Below are 18,211 nucleotides of genomic sequence, written 5' to 3'. Positions count from 1 at the left end.
GCGGTGCTGGTTGTTTTGGTGTCCTGCACCAGGCTGATGTTTGGCCTTGCCGGTTCAACGTGGAGTTGTACAGTGGAGCCCACTACTACCCAGTTACTATGGAGTTACATTCTAAGATGGAGGTTCCCAACCCTGGTCCTGGAGTACCCCCTACCCTGCTGGTTTTTGTTCCAGCCGAGCTCTCAATTACTTAATTGAACCCTTAATTGATGTAATGATTTGGTTACATTTTACTTTTTTTAAAGAAAGTTGGTTCCTTAAAAAGATAATACGTGCTTTATACAATGTTATACTGAACTTAATCCCCCTACTGTTTAAAATAATTAAAAGGCTCTGATTTAAGAAATGATTACTTCAATTAAGGGTTCAATTAAGTAATTGAGAGCTCGGTTGAAACAAAAACCAGCAGGGTAGGGGGTACTCCAGGACCAGGGTTTGGAACCACTGAACTAAGACCGGGAGGACAACCCACAGTCTTGTATCACTCCTGCTCCAAGCACAACCAATCGGATTCCCACTCATGTGCTCCCTTTCTGCAGTGTCCCTTTGCTTGACGTAGCGCGGCCACCAACGCTCCCTCTCGCTTAAAACATTCAAAACAACATCCCTCGGCCTCCCCGGTCTCAACTGTGCAGCAGCTCCTCTACTCCATCCACCATTTCACATTGAGCCAAACCTTCTAATCACATTCACAACATGGCGCAACACCTCCCCCTCCCCCTGTGCTTTTGTTCACTTTCATGTCTTTTCCCTCTCAGGGTGCCCCACCCAGCAAGGCACGGAGCTTATGTTTTTGAAGACACTGGCTGCCTATGTCAGGTAACAAAAGGAAACGAAGAAGAGGCTCAGTAACGTGTGATTTCCCTCTTGAGTAAAGTCGAGGATGTGAAAGCAGAAACAAGGGCCCCAAAGCGTGTGTGTGCGCGTGCTTGTGAGTTCATCATTAATATTCCGAAAAATAAGTCTCGGAAAGTACCAGATCACAAGTTCTGTTGTTTAATTTCTTTTTTGTTTGTTGTTCATTTTATTTTCTTAAAATGTAAAGCTTGAACTGGATTCTAAGACAATACGAACGCTCCAGAGCTCTGGTCAGCTCCGCTCCAGGCTTGGGGGGCAGTCCTGCTGAGCTTGCCCACCTCTGGTGCAGAGTATACCTGGGTCTTGGATGATCCAGGTGAAAGGGATTGAGGGGATTGATGGCACAGTCCACATTCCCCACCCAAGGGTGCAGGTCTGCCTACGGCTCCCTCGTGTCTGAGGCTGCGGGGGATGTGAGCAGGATGTGTGCGGTCGGTAGGCAGGCGCCCTGGTCATTCTTGCATGCCTTCCTCTGCTTCCAGCACTTACCCAGGACTTGATTTATGTTGGCACTTAATAGCCCATTGCACCAGAATGTGTGCTTAACTTATTGAATTTCATACTGATTGTGTTACAGCACTTTTGTAATATCTCTTGTGTAAACTGTAATAAATTAATAATTACACTACGGCAGGCTGTAGCAATGGCAGTTGTCTCAACACTGGACCTGTGCAGAGATTTCATTGTATTAATTGGGCTCCTCATTACCCACCCACAGCCACCCCAAGCGCCCTGCCCTGCCCTTTCTGCCAGAGAATAGGGTGTTTGATTTTACGTTTGTTTGTGCATTTTTCTAAAGGGAGTCCTAGAGAGAGATTCTGAAACATGTGGGTAACATCAGAACTGTGGCACTGGGTAAACTGGTGCTTCCACTCTTGGCATCAGTGCCAGTGTTGACCTAGTTATTAAACTTGGTGCTGCCGGGTGTTTTTTAGAGAAGAGAAACTAACATGCTCTGAATTCTGCAGTGTGGTTTCCATCTGTACCAACTCCCCCCTAAAAAAAAAACGTTCAGGCTGATGCATCAGTTCAATCAGTGGGTGACATCTGATAGACACATGCGCACACACATATAGGCTTGTCTTGTCTGTCTGCTCACAGCTCATTCTTACCCTGGGAGCGCGTCTGCTAGGAAGACAGTCATTGCAGAGGACATATAAACTGTAACCACTGAGACAGAGACTGAACTGAGACCGACATGGCTGGAACCACACGTGAGTGACAATTTTAACTATCTGATATTGAATGTTCTTTGATGTTCCCCCCTGTGTGCAATATGTTGATTGCAGTAGATGCAAAGATTGTAAGTAGGTGTGAAGGGTGTAAATATTGTACACTGACTTGGTGTTGTTGTTGCTTTCTTTCATTACTTTTTCTGCTTGCTTTTCTTGCTGTCTGTCTCTCCTCTCTGTGATTTGTACTTCACCCCAAGCAGCACCCACCACATGCGCGCCTGCCATGCTGCGGCATGGCACTGACTTCTAGGGATTTTAAATGGAAGTGATATTTTCTGTTGTTTTAACGCTGGATCACAAGGAAGGGGTTTAATACAAAGAAAGCGTGCGTGCGCGCCTCATGGAGGGGAGGGGTGATGGTTCTAATTGCGTTTGAATTGATTTACCTTGTTTTACCTTGATTCTATACATCTTACTGCTGACCGCAATAAGTCAGCATTAAGATGTACAGAATCAAGGTAAAAAAAAAAACAGTTTGATAATGCCACCATTGTGAAAGTCTTAATAAGAAGATTTAATCTGTCCCGTAAATCGACACTATTCCGGGAACAGTTGGTGCTTAAGTAAATAGCATCGGTTTCACACCACGCAGACGTTATCTGTAGTCACTGCCAAAAATACAAACGTTTTCGTTTTTTTCAAATGGTCAGGCAGTTGCAGAAATAAGAACCCGATTAACTCTAACACGTGGTTTACTACTAATAAAAACACAACCAAGAAACGCTTTCTCAGACCAGGAGTCGCGCAGTTCTGCGTTACCCAGCGGGGCAACCCCCTGCGCTGCCTCCTCGCCGAGCTGTAGTGAAAACGTGCTTTTAAGATTTAAAAATTAAGGTGCAAGGGAAACCCCGCGTAGACTTGTGGATGAAGTAGATTTGAATATTTCATATTTTATTGTTGTTAATAATGTTTTTGACCTCAGCACAGCTCGTCTGTGACGTGTGCGCTCTCGTCTGTGATGTCAGTGTGGACCAGCGCATCTGGCGCCGTCTCAGCACCTGCCTCGCCTCCTTGCAGCGCAGATTTTGGCAAGTCTGCACAGATCTGCACTGTTGTAAATGTGTTCAAAGGTGCAGATATGCGCACAACTGCAGAAATCGGCGCTACAAAAACGCGACCCTAGAACGTATAGCACGTCTGTTCCCAAGTGTAATTTATCAGACGCACATTAATTAAGAAACACATTTAAAAATACACAAATCTCTGTATACCACCAACTACCCTGCTTAATTGTCAACGATACGAGAATTGAATGAAACGTCTGCAGCCTCTTTGCTGGGTTGTGATTATGTGGTTGTGTTTGCAGGTGAACACATATTCTAATCTACTGCGGCTGCGCATATCGGTTTTGGACTGCGAGGTATATTGCTTGGCACACGTACTGGTTTGCTGGCACTTGTTACAGGGATCCAATCCAGTTCTTAGCAAGTCAGCACATGCCCCAGTGGACCAATACACTTCCCTATGGAGGGTGATCAGTGCCAAAATGAAGATGAACGTGATTATGAAGATGATTATGAACATACAAATATATATAAATATATTTAATTGCATGGAGTTACACGGTTTCAGAGTGTGGAGGACTATCCATTCTGAGATTTAAAATAAATACATAGATAAAATAAATACATTATTACAAATACATGGACATTTAGGCCTATCTATTTATTTGTTTATTTATTTCAACATGTATGTATTCATTCATTAGTTTCAACATGTATATATTTATTTCCTGTGTACATTTCTCAGTGCGCTTCTACATTTCGTAGCATCTCTTGTATTTCTTTTTGAACTCTGTCAATTAAAGCTAGTGGGCAGTAGCCAGTACGCTTATTGTCCTATGCAATGCACATAATCATCTTCATTATCATCTTCATGTCCACGTTCATAATCCTCTTCATGTTCATCTTCATAATCATGTTAATAATCATCTTCATGTTCATCTTCATAATCATCTTCATGTTCATAATCACATTCATCTTCATTTTGGCACTGATCACCCTCCATACTTCCCAGTTGTCCAATCCATGTGTCAGTAACCAAGGTGCATCACAGTTAACCCACACATATAGCAGATGTGCTATTTAATACAAAACAGTTGTTGCCAGCAAAACCAATGGATTTACAAAGAAAATCCAATGCCTATACCAGTAAGCCACTGTGTACTTGTGTCTCAGAGCTTTTCAGTTAAATTAGTCTTGCAGTCTTTTCTGAGGTCTTAATCTGACCTTTGCATGCACGCACACACATTGTGGGGGATCACTGATGGGGGTGCGTTTCAACCAAGGTTTGGAAAATGTTCTGTTTCAGGTTTACTGTGGTCCCACTCTGAAAATATAGTTCCTTATTCTGTTGTTTTAATTTTTATGTAAGTGCTCAGTGGTGCATAGCCCTTAATGCTTGAGTAGCCACCACAATCTAAGCTGACCTATACACAAGAGGCAGTCTGGAAAAATATATGATTCTCAGCACACTGAAACCTGCAAGTGATTCTGAGAATTTCTGACTAAATATCTCAGTTTGTGGACGAATATGTTTTTTTCTTTCTTTCTTCTGCCTAAAGGAATGTGGTTTTTCAACACTATTGTTTTGTTACATTTTCATGTGAGTCAACTCAAACTCAGTCATAGCTATACAGGTTAAAAGGTTTCATCAGTCTCTTAAAAACAGCCAACTGAAAGCAGACAAGTCAAATTAGAGGAAGGGATTTATACTGACATACTCATGAAAGCACTTGCCAGCACGCTGTACACAGCAAACCATTTCAAAAAGCTCTGACACGGCCTGCCCTGCCCAGAGCTCTGAAACACACCTTTATCAGCCTTCATTGTTATGGTTCACTCTGAGAGCCTCAAGCCTGAGGAACGGTCAACTCCCTGGACACGTCTGAATGTTATTGAATATAAATGGCCATGTTTCAAAGTCTCTAAATATCAAATGTCCTTCTCCCCACAGGACTCCCCATACTGTATCCAGTGATGCTCGTCCTGACCATCGTGAAGGTAAGTAAGACACAGCTCACCCTTTACAGATGCAGGGCTCCTAGGTCCGGTTTTCAAAAATGACACCGGGGGATCTTCTACACTCAGTCTGAGTTCTGCCCGGCCCGGCCCGGTGCAGTGTGGGCTCTGAACACAGCTGATCCCATCACACCAGACTGCAAACTGTTAAAGCATGGGAAAACTAGACATTGATAGGCTCCATGTGTTTTATGAAAAATTGCTCATGGTCTCGTGCGTATGCTTGTGTATATTAAAGGTATGAAAAGATCCTGAATGTATTTATTTCCCCTGTTTCAGATTATGTGTTTGATATAAGCTGTGAGTATACTGTGACTGAATGTGAGAGAGAGAGAGAGTGAGAGAGAGAGATAGGAACCCACTAGGTACTGTGAACTCTACAAACAGATTTAGGAAGCTTCACTGCTGAGGTTTACTGTCCTGCAATTAGAATAATTAGCCAACAGTGTGTGTTCTAAAGCAGATAAGGTGGAAATGTCTCTAATGATGTTTTGTCCAATGCTCGAGTGGTGAGACTTATCGCTCCCTTTAAAAAAAATCTCATATCTTGATCTTTCATCTAAACATTGTTTTTCAGTCTCAAAGAGCACAATAACTGTGGTTTACAGACAGCCAGGTGACTGAGGAAGTGGTAACACTAAGAAGTATTTAAGGAAATGTTCTTTCTATGGGGAATTTAATTCTGCTCAAACCAAGAGCTGCGCATCTCAAAAAACTTTCATCTGTTTCTTGTAAACTGGCACACTTTCCACTCTTTGGGTTGTGCTAGAGACCCTTTGATGTGTGTGTGTGTGTGTGTGTGTGTGTGTGTTTTATTTTCAGTGCAAACTTATTTTTGTAAGTGGGACGAGGGGGGCTGCAAATGTTGGCCGGGGGCCTTAAGAGAGTAAAAGTATATTTATCTGCGTAGTTATAGCCAGGCACGCTGCAATCAGACGAGACAAATAGAGAGAGACAGATAAGCTCACTTTTCGTCCCTGTGGTTTTCAGTCACCTTGCAGCATGCAAAAAGGCTACAGGTGGCTAAGTTGCTGCAAACCTGTAATGATTTTACAGCAGTGATATGGGGAGAGGAGTGAGAGGGGAGAGAGGAGAGGAGCTCAAGTCTGCTGCTGCCATTGTTTCCCACAGAAAGAGAGAATGCACAGAAGCTTGTAATTCCAATTCACATCTGTTAAAACCACTCCACGATTTTTAATCTCGGAATAAAACCAAGTGAAAAACCAGGTTGAAAAGTCTGTCTGAATTCACTGTCTGTCTCTTGCTGGCGCATGCACCTTTAAACATTTACAATGAGACAAATTCTAAGAAAGAAAAGCACAGTGGTAGGGGTTTTGCTCTGGATCGGAGAGAAAATCTTTGGAACAACAGAACAAATAAAACTAAATTAATTAATTAATTAATTAAATAAAAGCTCCACCAGTTTAGCATGTATGTGACTTGAAGAGTTGATAAATGCTAATGATGGTTTCTGAACTCTTGTGTTGCAGGTCTGTGTATCCGAAAATGAAAACACGACAGAAGATTTTGATGCTGAATACGACACCAGCAGCATCACAGTCGATTACAACCTCTATGAGCAGCAGTGCCAGAAGACAGAGCTGCGATCCTTCCGCTCCTGGTTCATGCCCACCATGTACTCAGTCATCTGCTTCGTGGGGCTGGTGGGCAACCTGCTGGTCATCCTCACCTACATCTACTTCAAGAGGCTGAAGACCATGACGGACGTGTACCTGCTCAACCTGGCAGCGGCTGACACCCTGTTCCTGCTGACACTGCCCTTCTGGGCAGTGAGCTACACGGGGGAGTGGGTGCTGGGGCTGTGGGTGTGCAAGGCCACCTATGGCATCTACAAGGTGAGCTTCTTCAGTGGAATGCTGCTGCTCATGTGCATCAGCATCGACCGCTACTTTGCCATCGCCCGGGCTGCTTCTGCCCACCGCTACCGCTCGCGGGCCGCTCACTTCAGCAAGGTGTCTTCAGTGGTGCTGTGGGTCCTGGCGATACTCTTCTCCGTGCCCGAGATGGTGCACACCAAGGTGTCTGGCAATACCTGCACGCCCTTCCTCAACGAGTCTGTGGAGCTGAAGATTGGCATCCAGGTGGGGCAGATGGTGGGCGGCTTTGCCCTGCCCATGCTGGTCATGCTGTTCTGCTACATCATGATAATCCGCACGCTGCTGCAGGCGCGCAACTTCGAGAAGAACAAGGCCATCAGGGTGATCTTTGCTGTGGTGCTGGTCTTCCTGCTCTTCCAGCTGCCCTACAACGCGGTCATGCTGGTGCGCACCGTGACCCTGGCCAACGGTGGAAGCCAGCAGTGTGATGCCGACAACCGCCTGTTCTTCGCCATGGATGTGACGCAGAGCCTGGCTTTCCTGCGCTGCTGCCTCAACCCCTTCCTGTATGCCTTCATCGGGGTCAAGTTCCGCAACGACCTGTTCAAGCTGCTCAAGGAGCTGGGCTGCATGAGCCAGGAGAGCTTCTTCCGCTACGCCGCCTGCAAGCAGAAGAGAGCCTCCCTCGCCATGGACACCGAGACCACCACCACCTTCTCCCCCTAGATACCACGAGCAGCTCCGTCCCCCTTTGTTCCGGTTCTGTTTTGTCGGGAGGCAGCTTCTCAGAGCTCTGATTGGGATGCACAGAAATCCACAGTGTGCAGCACTCGATTCCCAGTGAGGGACAGATGAAAATAAGGCAACTCCTTCTATATTTTACATATTTTGTTAGTGAATGTGTGAATGTGTGTGTATATAATGCTACATATCCAGGCTTTCACACACATCTATCTGACAGCACATCTTCTGGGTGATCTGAACCCATCAGTGTGTCTTCTTGAGCTGTTAACTGTAAAGTTTGTGATTACAAGTTGTTACACTTAGGTTCCATTCTAGAGTCACCATTTTAAATGCTAAGTAGGCTACAAAGTGAATATTTAAACATCTTTTGTCAACAGATTGATTGTAATTCTTGTATACATAGTAAATGTTGTATATTTATATTTTAGAGAGCTTTTAAATTAGGTAGCGACATTCGTCCTTTTGTTTAGATTTATGAATGGGGGGTACTTGAATGTGACTGTCAGTGCAGGTAGGCTCGGTTTTTTCATGTGTGGTTGTGTGATACATGGGTGAATGTACTTCACCAGCTGCAAAACAACCTGAACAGATGTGCCTCAGGCAACAGCTGGATTGAATTGCATGATCTTTCTATCACCACGCTGCTCCCATCATCCTCCATTTTACTGTTTTGATGTATTGTCGAGTTATTTACTATAACATATACACGTTTTGTTTTGTAATATTGCATTCTGATTATTTTTATTTGACATAAGCTGGTCCCTCGAGGATTGAACGCATTACACATCTGTACATTACAAACTGGAGCACCAGTTGTAGATAGTGTAGCTCTGCATATTGAAGCGAGATACTCACTCACCATAACACGTTAGAGCAAGCGGACCTGTGTATCCGTTATACCAAGTGTGAAACTATTGTTCATTTCTTCAGCATCTGTTCAGTGGCACGAAGTTCATAGGAATCGCTCCAGACGCTCAAGTGCAACTGTAGGTTTCGCTTGTTCCAAGTAAGTGACATTTTTTTTTTTTATCTTCCTCTCTAGGCGAAAACAATCCCCATCGCAATTAACACCACCTGAGAAGACTTGCGCCAGTAGATTAGAGCTACAGAGTCGGAACAAACTCTTTACGATCCGACCTGGCTGTAGATTTGCACGCAGGTTCACAGTACCCGGTGCAGAGGCGCAGGGTATGTGCGGGCGTGGGGCGTTTCAGACGCAGTTTGCACCTGTTCCTCCCTGGGCTGAGGCTGCCTCCTGCCGGGGCAGTGCTGTCATTGACTGACTGGCCAGCGTCTCTCCCGACACCCACAGAGCGCATATTGATCAGGTTTCATAATCCAGGGTCACTCAAGTGCGATCCTCTAGGACAAATCCGACAGTCCAGGTTTCTCAATCTACCAACCAATCAACCAATATCATAGTTTGATCTTGATAGCTTAGCCGTTGCCTGTACTACTCCTCAACATCCTAGCCTTTAGCAAACAACAATCTTTGCTTTTTATATTTTTAATTGAAGCGTTTCGTTATCGTATATCCTAACATATAAGTCAGAATTACCACTGAAGGAGTTACCTGTTGCACTGAAACCGTGCAGTGGAGAGCGCCTGTACAGTGTTGCCATGATTCAAAAATTACCCATGCAACCTCAGCTTCACAGAGCCAAGTGTAAGGGTGAATGTTAATTGTACACATCAGAAAACCAAATCATACCTCAAAGCTGCTGTTGTCTTCCACTGTATTTTGCTGCTGTAAATATAATTAATGAAGACAAAAAAAAAAAACATTTGATTAAAAGCAAGCCAGTATGATTTAATAATTTAATTAACCAGGAAGTATTCTGATAGTATGCATAGTTTTATATTTGGATTACATTTGTACTTTCCAGTTTTACAGAAATAATAAGAAAAACAAATGAACATGTTATTGTTGTATATGTTTTTTCTTTTTCTTTCAATAAAAGTTTCATTAACTACACTGGTGTGTGTTATGGATAATCCCCTCCTGTGAAGTAAACAATGTTCTTTAGATGTATGAGGAATGCATAGAACAGGAAGTACATCATTTAAAGTCTTTGTAACACTCAGAAACTCAGCAGAACTAAAGCACTTTTGATGACAGTTGCACACTTTCCTCGGAGCTGTACCTTTGATGGAGAAATTCCCCTTGGAACCCCCCCCCCAGTCATAACTATCTCCCAAAGCAATGTTTCCTGAAGGAATGGGTTTGCAGGTGCAGTCTTCAGTGACTCACTTCAATCTTAAGTTTCCATGGCTGTTACTTTTGTCTTTTTTTTCTGCCTGGTCTCTTCTCCAGATGGTGTGCAGTTGTTTCTCTTAAGGTGAAATGTGGGATAGGAAAGCATTACAACGACGCAATCCCAGGCTTTTAATAACAAGAGTTTTAATCACAGAAAGTACCGGAATACCAACAACAGCAGTGCACTTCACAACAGTTTAAATCCTGGAGGGACACGCTTCCCTTGTCCCGACTCTTGGACAGACACAGACAACAGACCCGCAGGTGTGACTGATCAGGTTTGGAAAAAGCCAACTTCTGACAGTTTCTGCTGCTGCGTGTCCCACATACAGACCGCAATCAGTGTTGTTGCTCATACTGTTAATTGATTAGTGTTTTTTTTTTTTTAATTACGCATATTGACAATTTAAAAATCGGTACAATAATTTATCAAGCAACAGAAAGCAGGCTATGGCTTCAATCAGCTCTACAAGTAGAGAATCGAAAGAAAGATATCCTCCTCTTCAAAGTGCAAATGTAACCCCCCCTCATTTGGTCCAAAAAATAGCAATTATAGATATAAATGTGTGTATAAAAGAAAAATTAACACCCTTTGCAGCAACACAAAGCTACATAATCAGACCACACACCTTAAGGAAAAATCAATTCAAAGCTATTAAGATGTAGCACATTCAGTTCAGTCGGGATGAATACAATTTAAAAAAAACAAAACAAAAAAAACTTTAGCACTACAGAAACGTAAAATTTAACAAAGCTCAACCTCAAAGTCTGAAAAATAGCATCACAGCAGACTCTGCAGAGTTACTCCTGGGTTTGTAGATATAAAAAAAATACTTATTTATAATCCCTTATCTTCTCATCTCTGTGGCAGGTGAATGAAAGAAGCCTTAAACAGCACCTAGTAAAAATGGACCTGGAATACCAGAGATGGAGCTGACTTTGGTCATGGGACACTGTTGAAGTACATGTGAGCAGTTTTTCTGTCCCTAATATCCAGATGTTAAGTTCAATATTAAAGTCCAGATGTATTAAACAACTGTACGAGTAGTTTTGAATTTTCTATAGGGAACCTCTGTCTGTCAGCAACATCGTTATAGTAACTTGATGATTTGCCATACCTAAATCGCTCTCTTAATCGATGGATTTGTTTCAGTTTACAGTTATATTTCTTGCATGACTTATGTTATGTACTTATGGTTGTTGGTTCATTTAGCACAAGAGACCATATAAATATATACCTACAGTATTTAAAAAAATACATGGTCAGACCATTCCTTTTGTTTTCAATACATTCATTGCGATGTGGTGCATGGTGAAGCAGCAGTTTGCAGCTGAACTTAGCGAGTCTGACAGGTGCAACAACTGCAGCTGAACCCCGTGCCAACTCCTCCACAGGGGCATTAATGTGCTCCATCTGTAAAAGAGAAGTTATGCTGCTTTCCTGCTTGTTTCTATTTATTTATTATTCTGGATGACTGGCTGCTGTGTCACCTGCGCACAATAGTGCTCTCCTCTGCATTCACACGGAACACTGCGACGTTCGTGGGAAGAGTTCTGTGGGCTCTGTGACATCACAGATGAAATGGGTTCTAAGTAACAGCTCAGGCTGGGACTTTCTAAGATTTATCAGGGCTTGGGTATCACTGTATTATCTGCACACTAGTGTGGAATAAAGCTTTTACTTGTTTCGTACAAATGGACATTTTGGTTTATATATATATATATATTGAATTAATTTTTTAAAAAGCAATTTTCTATAGGACGTGTTTGCCAGCACTGTGTGAGTAGACCCGTGGTGCTCTGTCCATACCACAACACAACACACCTTCCTGACCTGCTCAGACCAGCTGCCAAACTGTTCTGTGGTGCTTCCAGTACGTTTCACACTCACATGATCTCTACATCGGCGTTCTGGTTTGGAATATATGTTTAACCAAGGTTCCCCGGCCTCCTGCCTCAGTGTGGGGATGGCGGGGTGTGGACTGCAGTAGCTGTGCAGAGCGTGCTGTGGATGAGGCGAGTCTGCTGTGGCAGCTGCAGTCTACAGTACTGCAGTCACACAGAGACCGCCCAGGGTATACGCAGCAAGGCCCTGCGCAGTCCTGAGTCCTAACCCCCCAAACCCACCTAACACGGCCAAGTGGTAACTCTTTATACAAGAGAGAGAAAACAGAGAAAGACACAGAATAAAAATTTAAAAAAGGAGAGGATGAGCAGATGGTTCTTTCCTGTGTGATGGTTCCTGTAGTCCCAACCCCCCAGCCCCTCTGCTGTGCAGCCAGGTCGCCTCACCCACGGGCGCCCCTCTTGGCAGCGGTTCGGGCGCGGGCAGCTCACTTGCGGGGCTGGTGGATGTGCTGGTTGATGTGGTGGACAGGGGGCAGCTTCTCCACGCAGGGCTGCGGCTTCTGGTGGGCCACCTGGGCAGCGGCAGGGGGGAAATCCTTATCGCCCTGCGTGACAGACAGATGCACAGAGAGATAGAGATGGGTACACAGGCAGAGACAGAGAGAAACTGATACACAAGGAGACTCACGAGAGGTAGAGAGAGAGAGACACAGACAGGCACACACAATACCATGGGAGACGCATGAGAGGTCCACTGTAACACACTCATCAGCTACAAGCCCATTAGCCGGAGTGCTGTACTCTGTATGTATTGGTTTATTGATTTAATATGGTAAAGAATGCACATAGCAACCTCCCCTCCCTACCCAGCATCAACACCAGACCCAACCGCATTACCTCACGGCTGACATGTGGTCCCATGAAAACCACAAGTGTATTAGGTGACAGAATGGGCACAAAACACTCTTACCCGCGTTACAGCTCCTGAGATGACTAACGTTGGCTTCGGCGGGCTACAGGACAGAGAGAGAGGGAGAGGGAGAGAGGGGCACATTTGGATTTTAAAAATCTCAAAATCCACTGATGTTAAGTATATCCCAGAGTTATACTTTATCATTGGAGGAATAGTTTTTCAATTGGGGAAGATCTGATATTGTTTTTTCCTAATCCATACATACCTACACACACACACACACACACACACACACACACACACACTTGTCTGTAGTCTTATTTTCTTGCATTTACAGCAACCCGCCAATGCAACAAACCTCCTCAGTTCTTGGTTCAATGCAAAGCACAGGGATTCATAATGAATAAAACTTTCATTAAAGCATGATTATTCTCGTAGTGAACTGGGGCTGACCTGCGCCGCTCACCACACAGAGCAGCTTTCCACATTAACACAAACGTTTTCTGCATGCTGTGAGTGACATCCTGTTTGCACCTTGCTACTTCTTCATGCATCATGCAGCCCTAATAGCACCTCCACCGTGCACAGCTCTGATGCAACCTTCAGATAAGATACGATTAAAAAAAATGAATCTAAAGTGGAGGTTACACCCTTAAGGTGCACATCGGAAGAAAAAAAACGGCAGCAAATGCTTTGTGATCTTTCTTCTGAATGGCACAACCTTTGCTGCTGCAGCATCAGCATGGCACCACAATTCAACCGCTGAGCACTGCGCAGGTCAGACTGTGGTCTGTGAAGTGAAAGTTTGATGGGTGCAACAGCACACAGTGTGAACCCGAAATCAGTGTCCACGCCCTGACAGTATTTTCAGAGCTCCCTCCTGGGTGCAGAAGTATACCCTCACCTGGTCCCGCTCTCCCACTCTGTCTTGGTGTCCTTATCCCGGTCCTGGCTCTGATGCTCCCCACTGTGGTGCTTCTGGACGATGCGCATCCCTCCCGCCTTCACTGCAGCCGGCCAAGGAGGACAGAGGGGGAGAGACGAACACAAAGCACAGCCAGAAGAGCATTAGGAGGGACATCAGGCCCAGACCCATCACTGCAGCAGGTATGTGTGGGCTCAGGGCTGGCATGCTGCTTTCTCTCCACTGCCTGACCACAAATGTTTATTTTATATTATTATTTGATGTATCTGAACATTGATTTACTTGCTACCCTGTATGCTTCACTGGCTGTTCTGTAAGCTGGCAGTTTTCCAGCCCTGTTATGGCTGCACTACCCCCGGATAAAGATATAAAAACAGTGATGAATCCACACGTGGCATCACTGGATCTAGGCACACATTTGGCAATCTTAAAAAGTATACCATTACTATGAGCTTGAGCAGATAAGAAACTATTTTGTGTAGTTGGCAAGGGGAGGCACCCATAACACCTACCCCTCCCATGCCTTCAGATTTTCCCTGCTGTGGTTCTTCCCCTGCAGAGTTTTCACCGCTAGCAAGAAACATTTTGAGTTGAAGACCAGACCACAAACCATTCTTGGAGTGATGGCAGGTCAGGACTGTCATTTTAAGATTTCCAATTCACAGTGTTAAACCACTGCAGTCTCCAATTCATTGTAATCAAGTTAAAAAAAAAATACAAATCAAAACCAATAACTACAACAACAACCATCAAAACTATCATCTCTGGTTCAGACAAAAAACAACTACATTTAGATTTGTCATTAAATCATGATACATCCAAATCTTCAATTCGTACAGGTATAACTTTATTAACCTATAATAAATACACCAAATCTTTACTCTGAATGCTCATACTGCAGTGCCAAACTATGAGACAGGACACTATACTCCACTGTGCTATATCAACAGACCATCTACCCCATTTTAAGCCCTGTCAGTGTTGCGATTTGTTTGGGTCCATTAAAATAATATTAGTGATAGTCTTAATAATAATAAATAATAAAAACATGATAATACTTAAATCAAGGGAAAGTGAACAAAAAAGCTTGTCCTGTCCGATAGGCTCATTTCAAGAGCCTACGCTTCTCACAGGGCCTGGTTACTGCTAAACCTCCCCAGTTGCACCAGTTGCGGGCAAGAAACGTCTCCGTGCCACTGCCTGCCCGAGAGCAGCCTGGGGGGACAGCTCGACAGTCAGACTGAAACCTGTCTCTGTGAAACAGGTGAGCCTGAGGAGATAACAGGTGCGGAAGAGGATCAGAAACGGATGCATGTCCTAAAGCACGGAAACTGCTGCAAATCAGACCTGACTGATAAGGTGATTTTTATTTATACATAAAAAAAAATGGCTTTTGTGTAAATTGTCAGTCACCCTCGATAAGGGCATGTGCCAAGACATAAATAATAAAAGCATGTTACACTTTCTTATTACTTCATACCACTTGTGTATCAAATGGATATTGTAGTTGCTGTTATTCTCCTTGTTATTATATGAATACAAATATAATATAATTAACAAAGTACAGGGACAAAACGGGATTTTACAACCGCACTGAAAAGCAACGGAGGACACACCTCGATAAAGACGAAGTGCACAGATTGTAACGATTTGGGCGTGGGTTCAGAGCAGATCTGCGCATGTGCTGCAGGTTGCTGGCGTCACAAAGCAACACTGTGCAGGCCCGCACTGCTGCCAGGAGACAACAGATGAAAGGGTGTCCGGCCCTCTTTGAATTCCCTGCACACGATTGTGTCAGCCTGCTTTCACAGCAGTCCCTTAACCACACAGTGCGTCACATAACCCAGCGCTACACAGCAGCCTATATAGAACAGACCTATTCCAGAACCGGGCTGCTGCATTCAGAAACGGGTCCTATTGCAGCTTTCATCGCTCTTGTCGTGTATCAGTCATAACAGCAGAGGATTAAATATTACACCTCACAGTGTAAAATGAACAGACACGTCATCCAACATCGATTTTGTCATTTAAAACTTTCACAGTCGCTTTCTCAGACTTCTCGCTTCGACGTCCCCCGCCCCCCTTCAGATAAAACCAACCCCCCCCCCCTCTCTCTCTCTCTCTCTCTCTCTCTCTCTGACACAAGCCCCCTCTCACACTCAGACCGCACTTCCTCGCTCAATGCGCTGACAACTCAGAGACCTGCGGGAGCGTGGCCGCCCTTGCTGGGCAGTCTGTCGTGCGGCGGGGATGACATTCCACCAGCTCCTTCACCTGACAAATATATACTGCAAAGAAAATAATGGGTAAAATGATACTAAAAACCAAAATAACTCTACATTAACAGTATTAACGAAATAAAAACCACTAGTGTTAGCACAGCGCTTCTGTTTATGAAGATAACAGCAAACTGCTTCCGTATCCACTGGGCTCTCAGAATCAAAACAAAGCCATGTGACCCGGCTGGGCGGAGTCTGCGGGTCACCCGGGTCCTCGTCTTCTTCGTCGTGTTTGGGAACAACGTGCGGCGCTCCTTGCCCTGTACACGCACACTAGTGAGGATTCAGTCATATTCCCAGAGAGACCCAGCCACACCATGGCACCCCCAAGAAAAACCGCACCATCCCTCAGACACACCGCACGTCCATGGAATGGACTGTTCCACGCCTGCCACGTGACCCGCAGTCCAGACGCGTGGCCCGCGCGGGAGCAGCGCGAGACAGGTGCGGGGCGCTCTGCGCATGATCGGGTTTACGAATCTGCCATTTCCGAGGGTCAGATTGTTTTGTGTTTGACTATGACCACATTTATTATTACTATTATTAATAATAATAATTGACACTCTTAAAGCGTATTATATTATTAATATTATTATATAGTTTAATCATTTTACAGATCCTGCAAAAACAAAAAGACTGCATTTTGTCATATGCGTAATAATAATACTGATAATGATAATTTCAAAGCTCTGGTATGGTTTGTGTACCTGTGCCCTGTATGAGCGGAATTAACCCAAGCACCAGTATACTATGCAATGCCTCCTCCAAACACTAGATGGCATCCTAGGTACAGTCTCTGGGAGTTTGTAAGGGTTTTACTGTTGGCGTGTTTGTTTTGGTGTCAACATTTTTATTGTAGTCCCGTACACCCTGTTGCCCCAGGTCATGCATTTCAACATAGCATGAGTCTTATCAGTTGTGTTCTGACTGTGGTGTGCTTTCACAGCGCCACTGGATCCTCTGCTTTTGTTGGAGTCATTTTCTCTCAATAGGAAACACACCCAAGGACACCAAGGCCAGCCATGAGTCTTTACTTTAAAATGTGATCTTGCACAACCTGCGTGAGGCTTGTGCCACACTGTGGCCAGGCCGTCTCTATCCCCTCCTCCCCTCCCTCTGGATATTCCTCTGTGACCCACTCCCTCTCTCCACACTGGCCTTAATTGTTTTAATTAAGGTTCACAACTGTTTAATGCTGATTGATCTGCACACCACATGCAGTGTTGAAAATTCCAGGAGTGCCCCTGCTGTGGCAGAGAGGAGTAGGACTTAAGACCAACATCCTAACAGTATAATAATCTGACAGCCTGAAACTGTAATAGTGTAACAGCCTAACAACATAATACTACAGTAGTGTAACAGCCGAACAGGGTATTACTACAATAGCGAAACAGCCTAAAACTGTAATAATGTAACAGCCTAAGAGTGTAATACAGCAATAGTGTAACACTTTTACAGTGTAACAGCCCAACAGTGTAACAGTTTAATAGTGTAACAATGTAGTAGTTTAACAATCTAACAGTGCAGTGGTGTAACAGTGTTGTGGTGTAATAGTGTAGTAGTGTAACAGTGTTGCTCTGATGGAATCCCCTCAGAGCAATTGAGCAGCCATGACAATGAACCAGATGCAGTTCACAGCTTTGGCTTGGCTGGGGGCAATTGGTAAGGCATTTAAAACAGCAAAAAGTGATTGTAAGAAAAGCTGAGCATGAGACCATTCCTGCATGGATTCACTGATCAATATTTATCAATGCATCGATTGGCATGGAAGAATCATAACCACAGCTCAATATCAACACAAAATGTAATGAATAACCTTTGCCACGGATCTGTCGCAGCCTGGAGACACATTTATTTGGTTCCACTCATTTGAAAGAAGAAGAGAAAAAGCTTATTCCTTTAAAAAAAAAAAAAACTCACAAAAAAAGCTTGCTGTTGCAGGGAAAATTAAACAAGTCATCAGGAGACAGACGGAAGGGTTGGGGGGGCGGGGGGGTGTCAGAGAGAGGAAAGAGGAAGGGGTGGGGCTGCTTTCCGGCACAGGAGGCTGTGTAGGAGGGGAAGGTCCCTGCAGACAGTCCTGCCACCCCCCCACCAGCTCATCATGCCGTCACAGTCATGTAAATCATATAAATTGCAGCTCCAGGCTGTGGTTCCTGCGGAGACCTGCCTCAGATGAGCACATCATTCCTGTAATTGTTGGTGATTGATCAATTATTTACTTTTATATCTAATTTGGGTTTTATTTAGGTGGGTGCACGGGAGGATTTTATGGTTAGTTTGGTGTACTGCAG

The 18,211-nt window shown here is 44.2% G+C and overlaps 2 protein-coding genes across 2 annotated transcripts; one reads left to right on the top strand and one right to left on the bottom strand.

The window, feature by feature from the left end:
• The first annotated feature begins 420 nt into the window (after positions 1 to 420).
• ccr7 (chemokine (C-C motif) receptor 7) lies at positions 421 to 9,670 on the top strand. The gene is made up of 3 exons (XM_066698862.1): positions 421 to 2,072; positions 5,049 to 5,095; positions 6,604 to 9,670. The coding sequence occupies exons 1-3, from the start codon at positions 2,057 to 2,059 to the stop codon at positions 7,675 to 7,677; spliced, it is 1,137 nt and encodes a 378-aa protein (XP_066554959.1). The 5' UTR covers positions 421 to 2,056; the 3' UTR covers positions 7,678 to 9,670.
• Positions 9,671 to 10,076: 406 nt separating this feature from the next.
• On the bottom strand, positions 10,077 to 16,334 carry LOC136745784 (death-associated protein 1 homolog). The gene is made up of 4 exons (XM_066698863.1): positions 15,841 to 16,334; positions 13,618 to 13,720; positions 12,771 to 12,813; positions 10,077 to 12,405 (listed from the first exon to the last, which is right to left on the bottom strand). The coding sequence occupies exons 1-4, from the start codon at positions 15,893 to 15,895 to the stop codon at positions 12,286 to 12,288; spliced, it is 321 nt and encodes a 106-aa protein (XP_066554960.1). The 5' UTR covers positions 15,896 to 16,334; the 3' UTR covers positions 10,077 to 12,285.
• Between the last annotated feature and the right edge of the window lie 1,877 nt (positions 16,335 to 18,211).

This window comes from Amia ocellicauda, chromosome 3 (assembly GCF_036373705.1).
Source record: "Amia ocellicauda isolate fAmiCal2 chromosome 3, fAmiCal2.hap1, whole genome shotgun sequence".
NCBI lineage: Eukaryota > Metazoa > Chordata > Actinopteri > Amiiformes > Amiidae > Amia > Amia ocellicauda.
The sequence above is the reverse complement of the archived record's forward strand: the minus strand, read 5'-3'. Positions and strand labels throughout refer to the sequence as shown.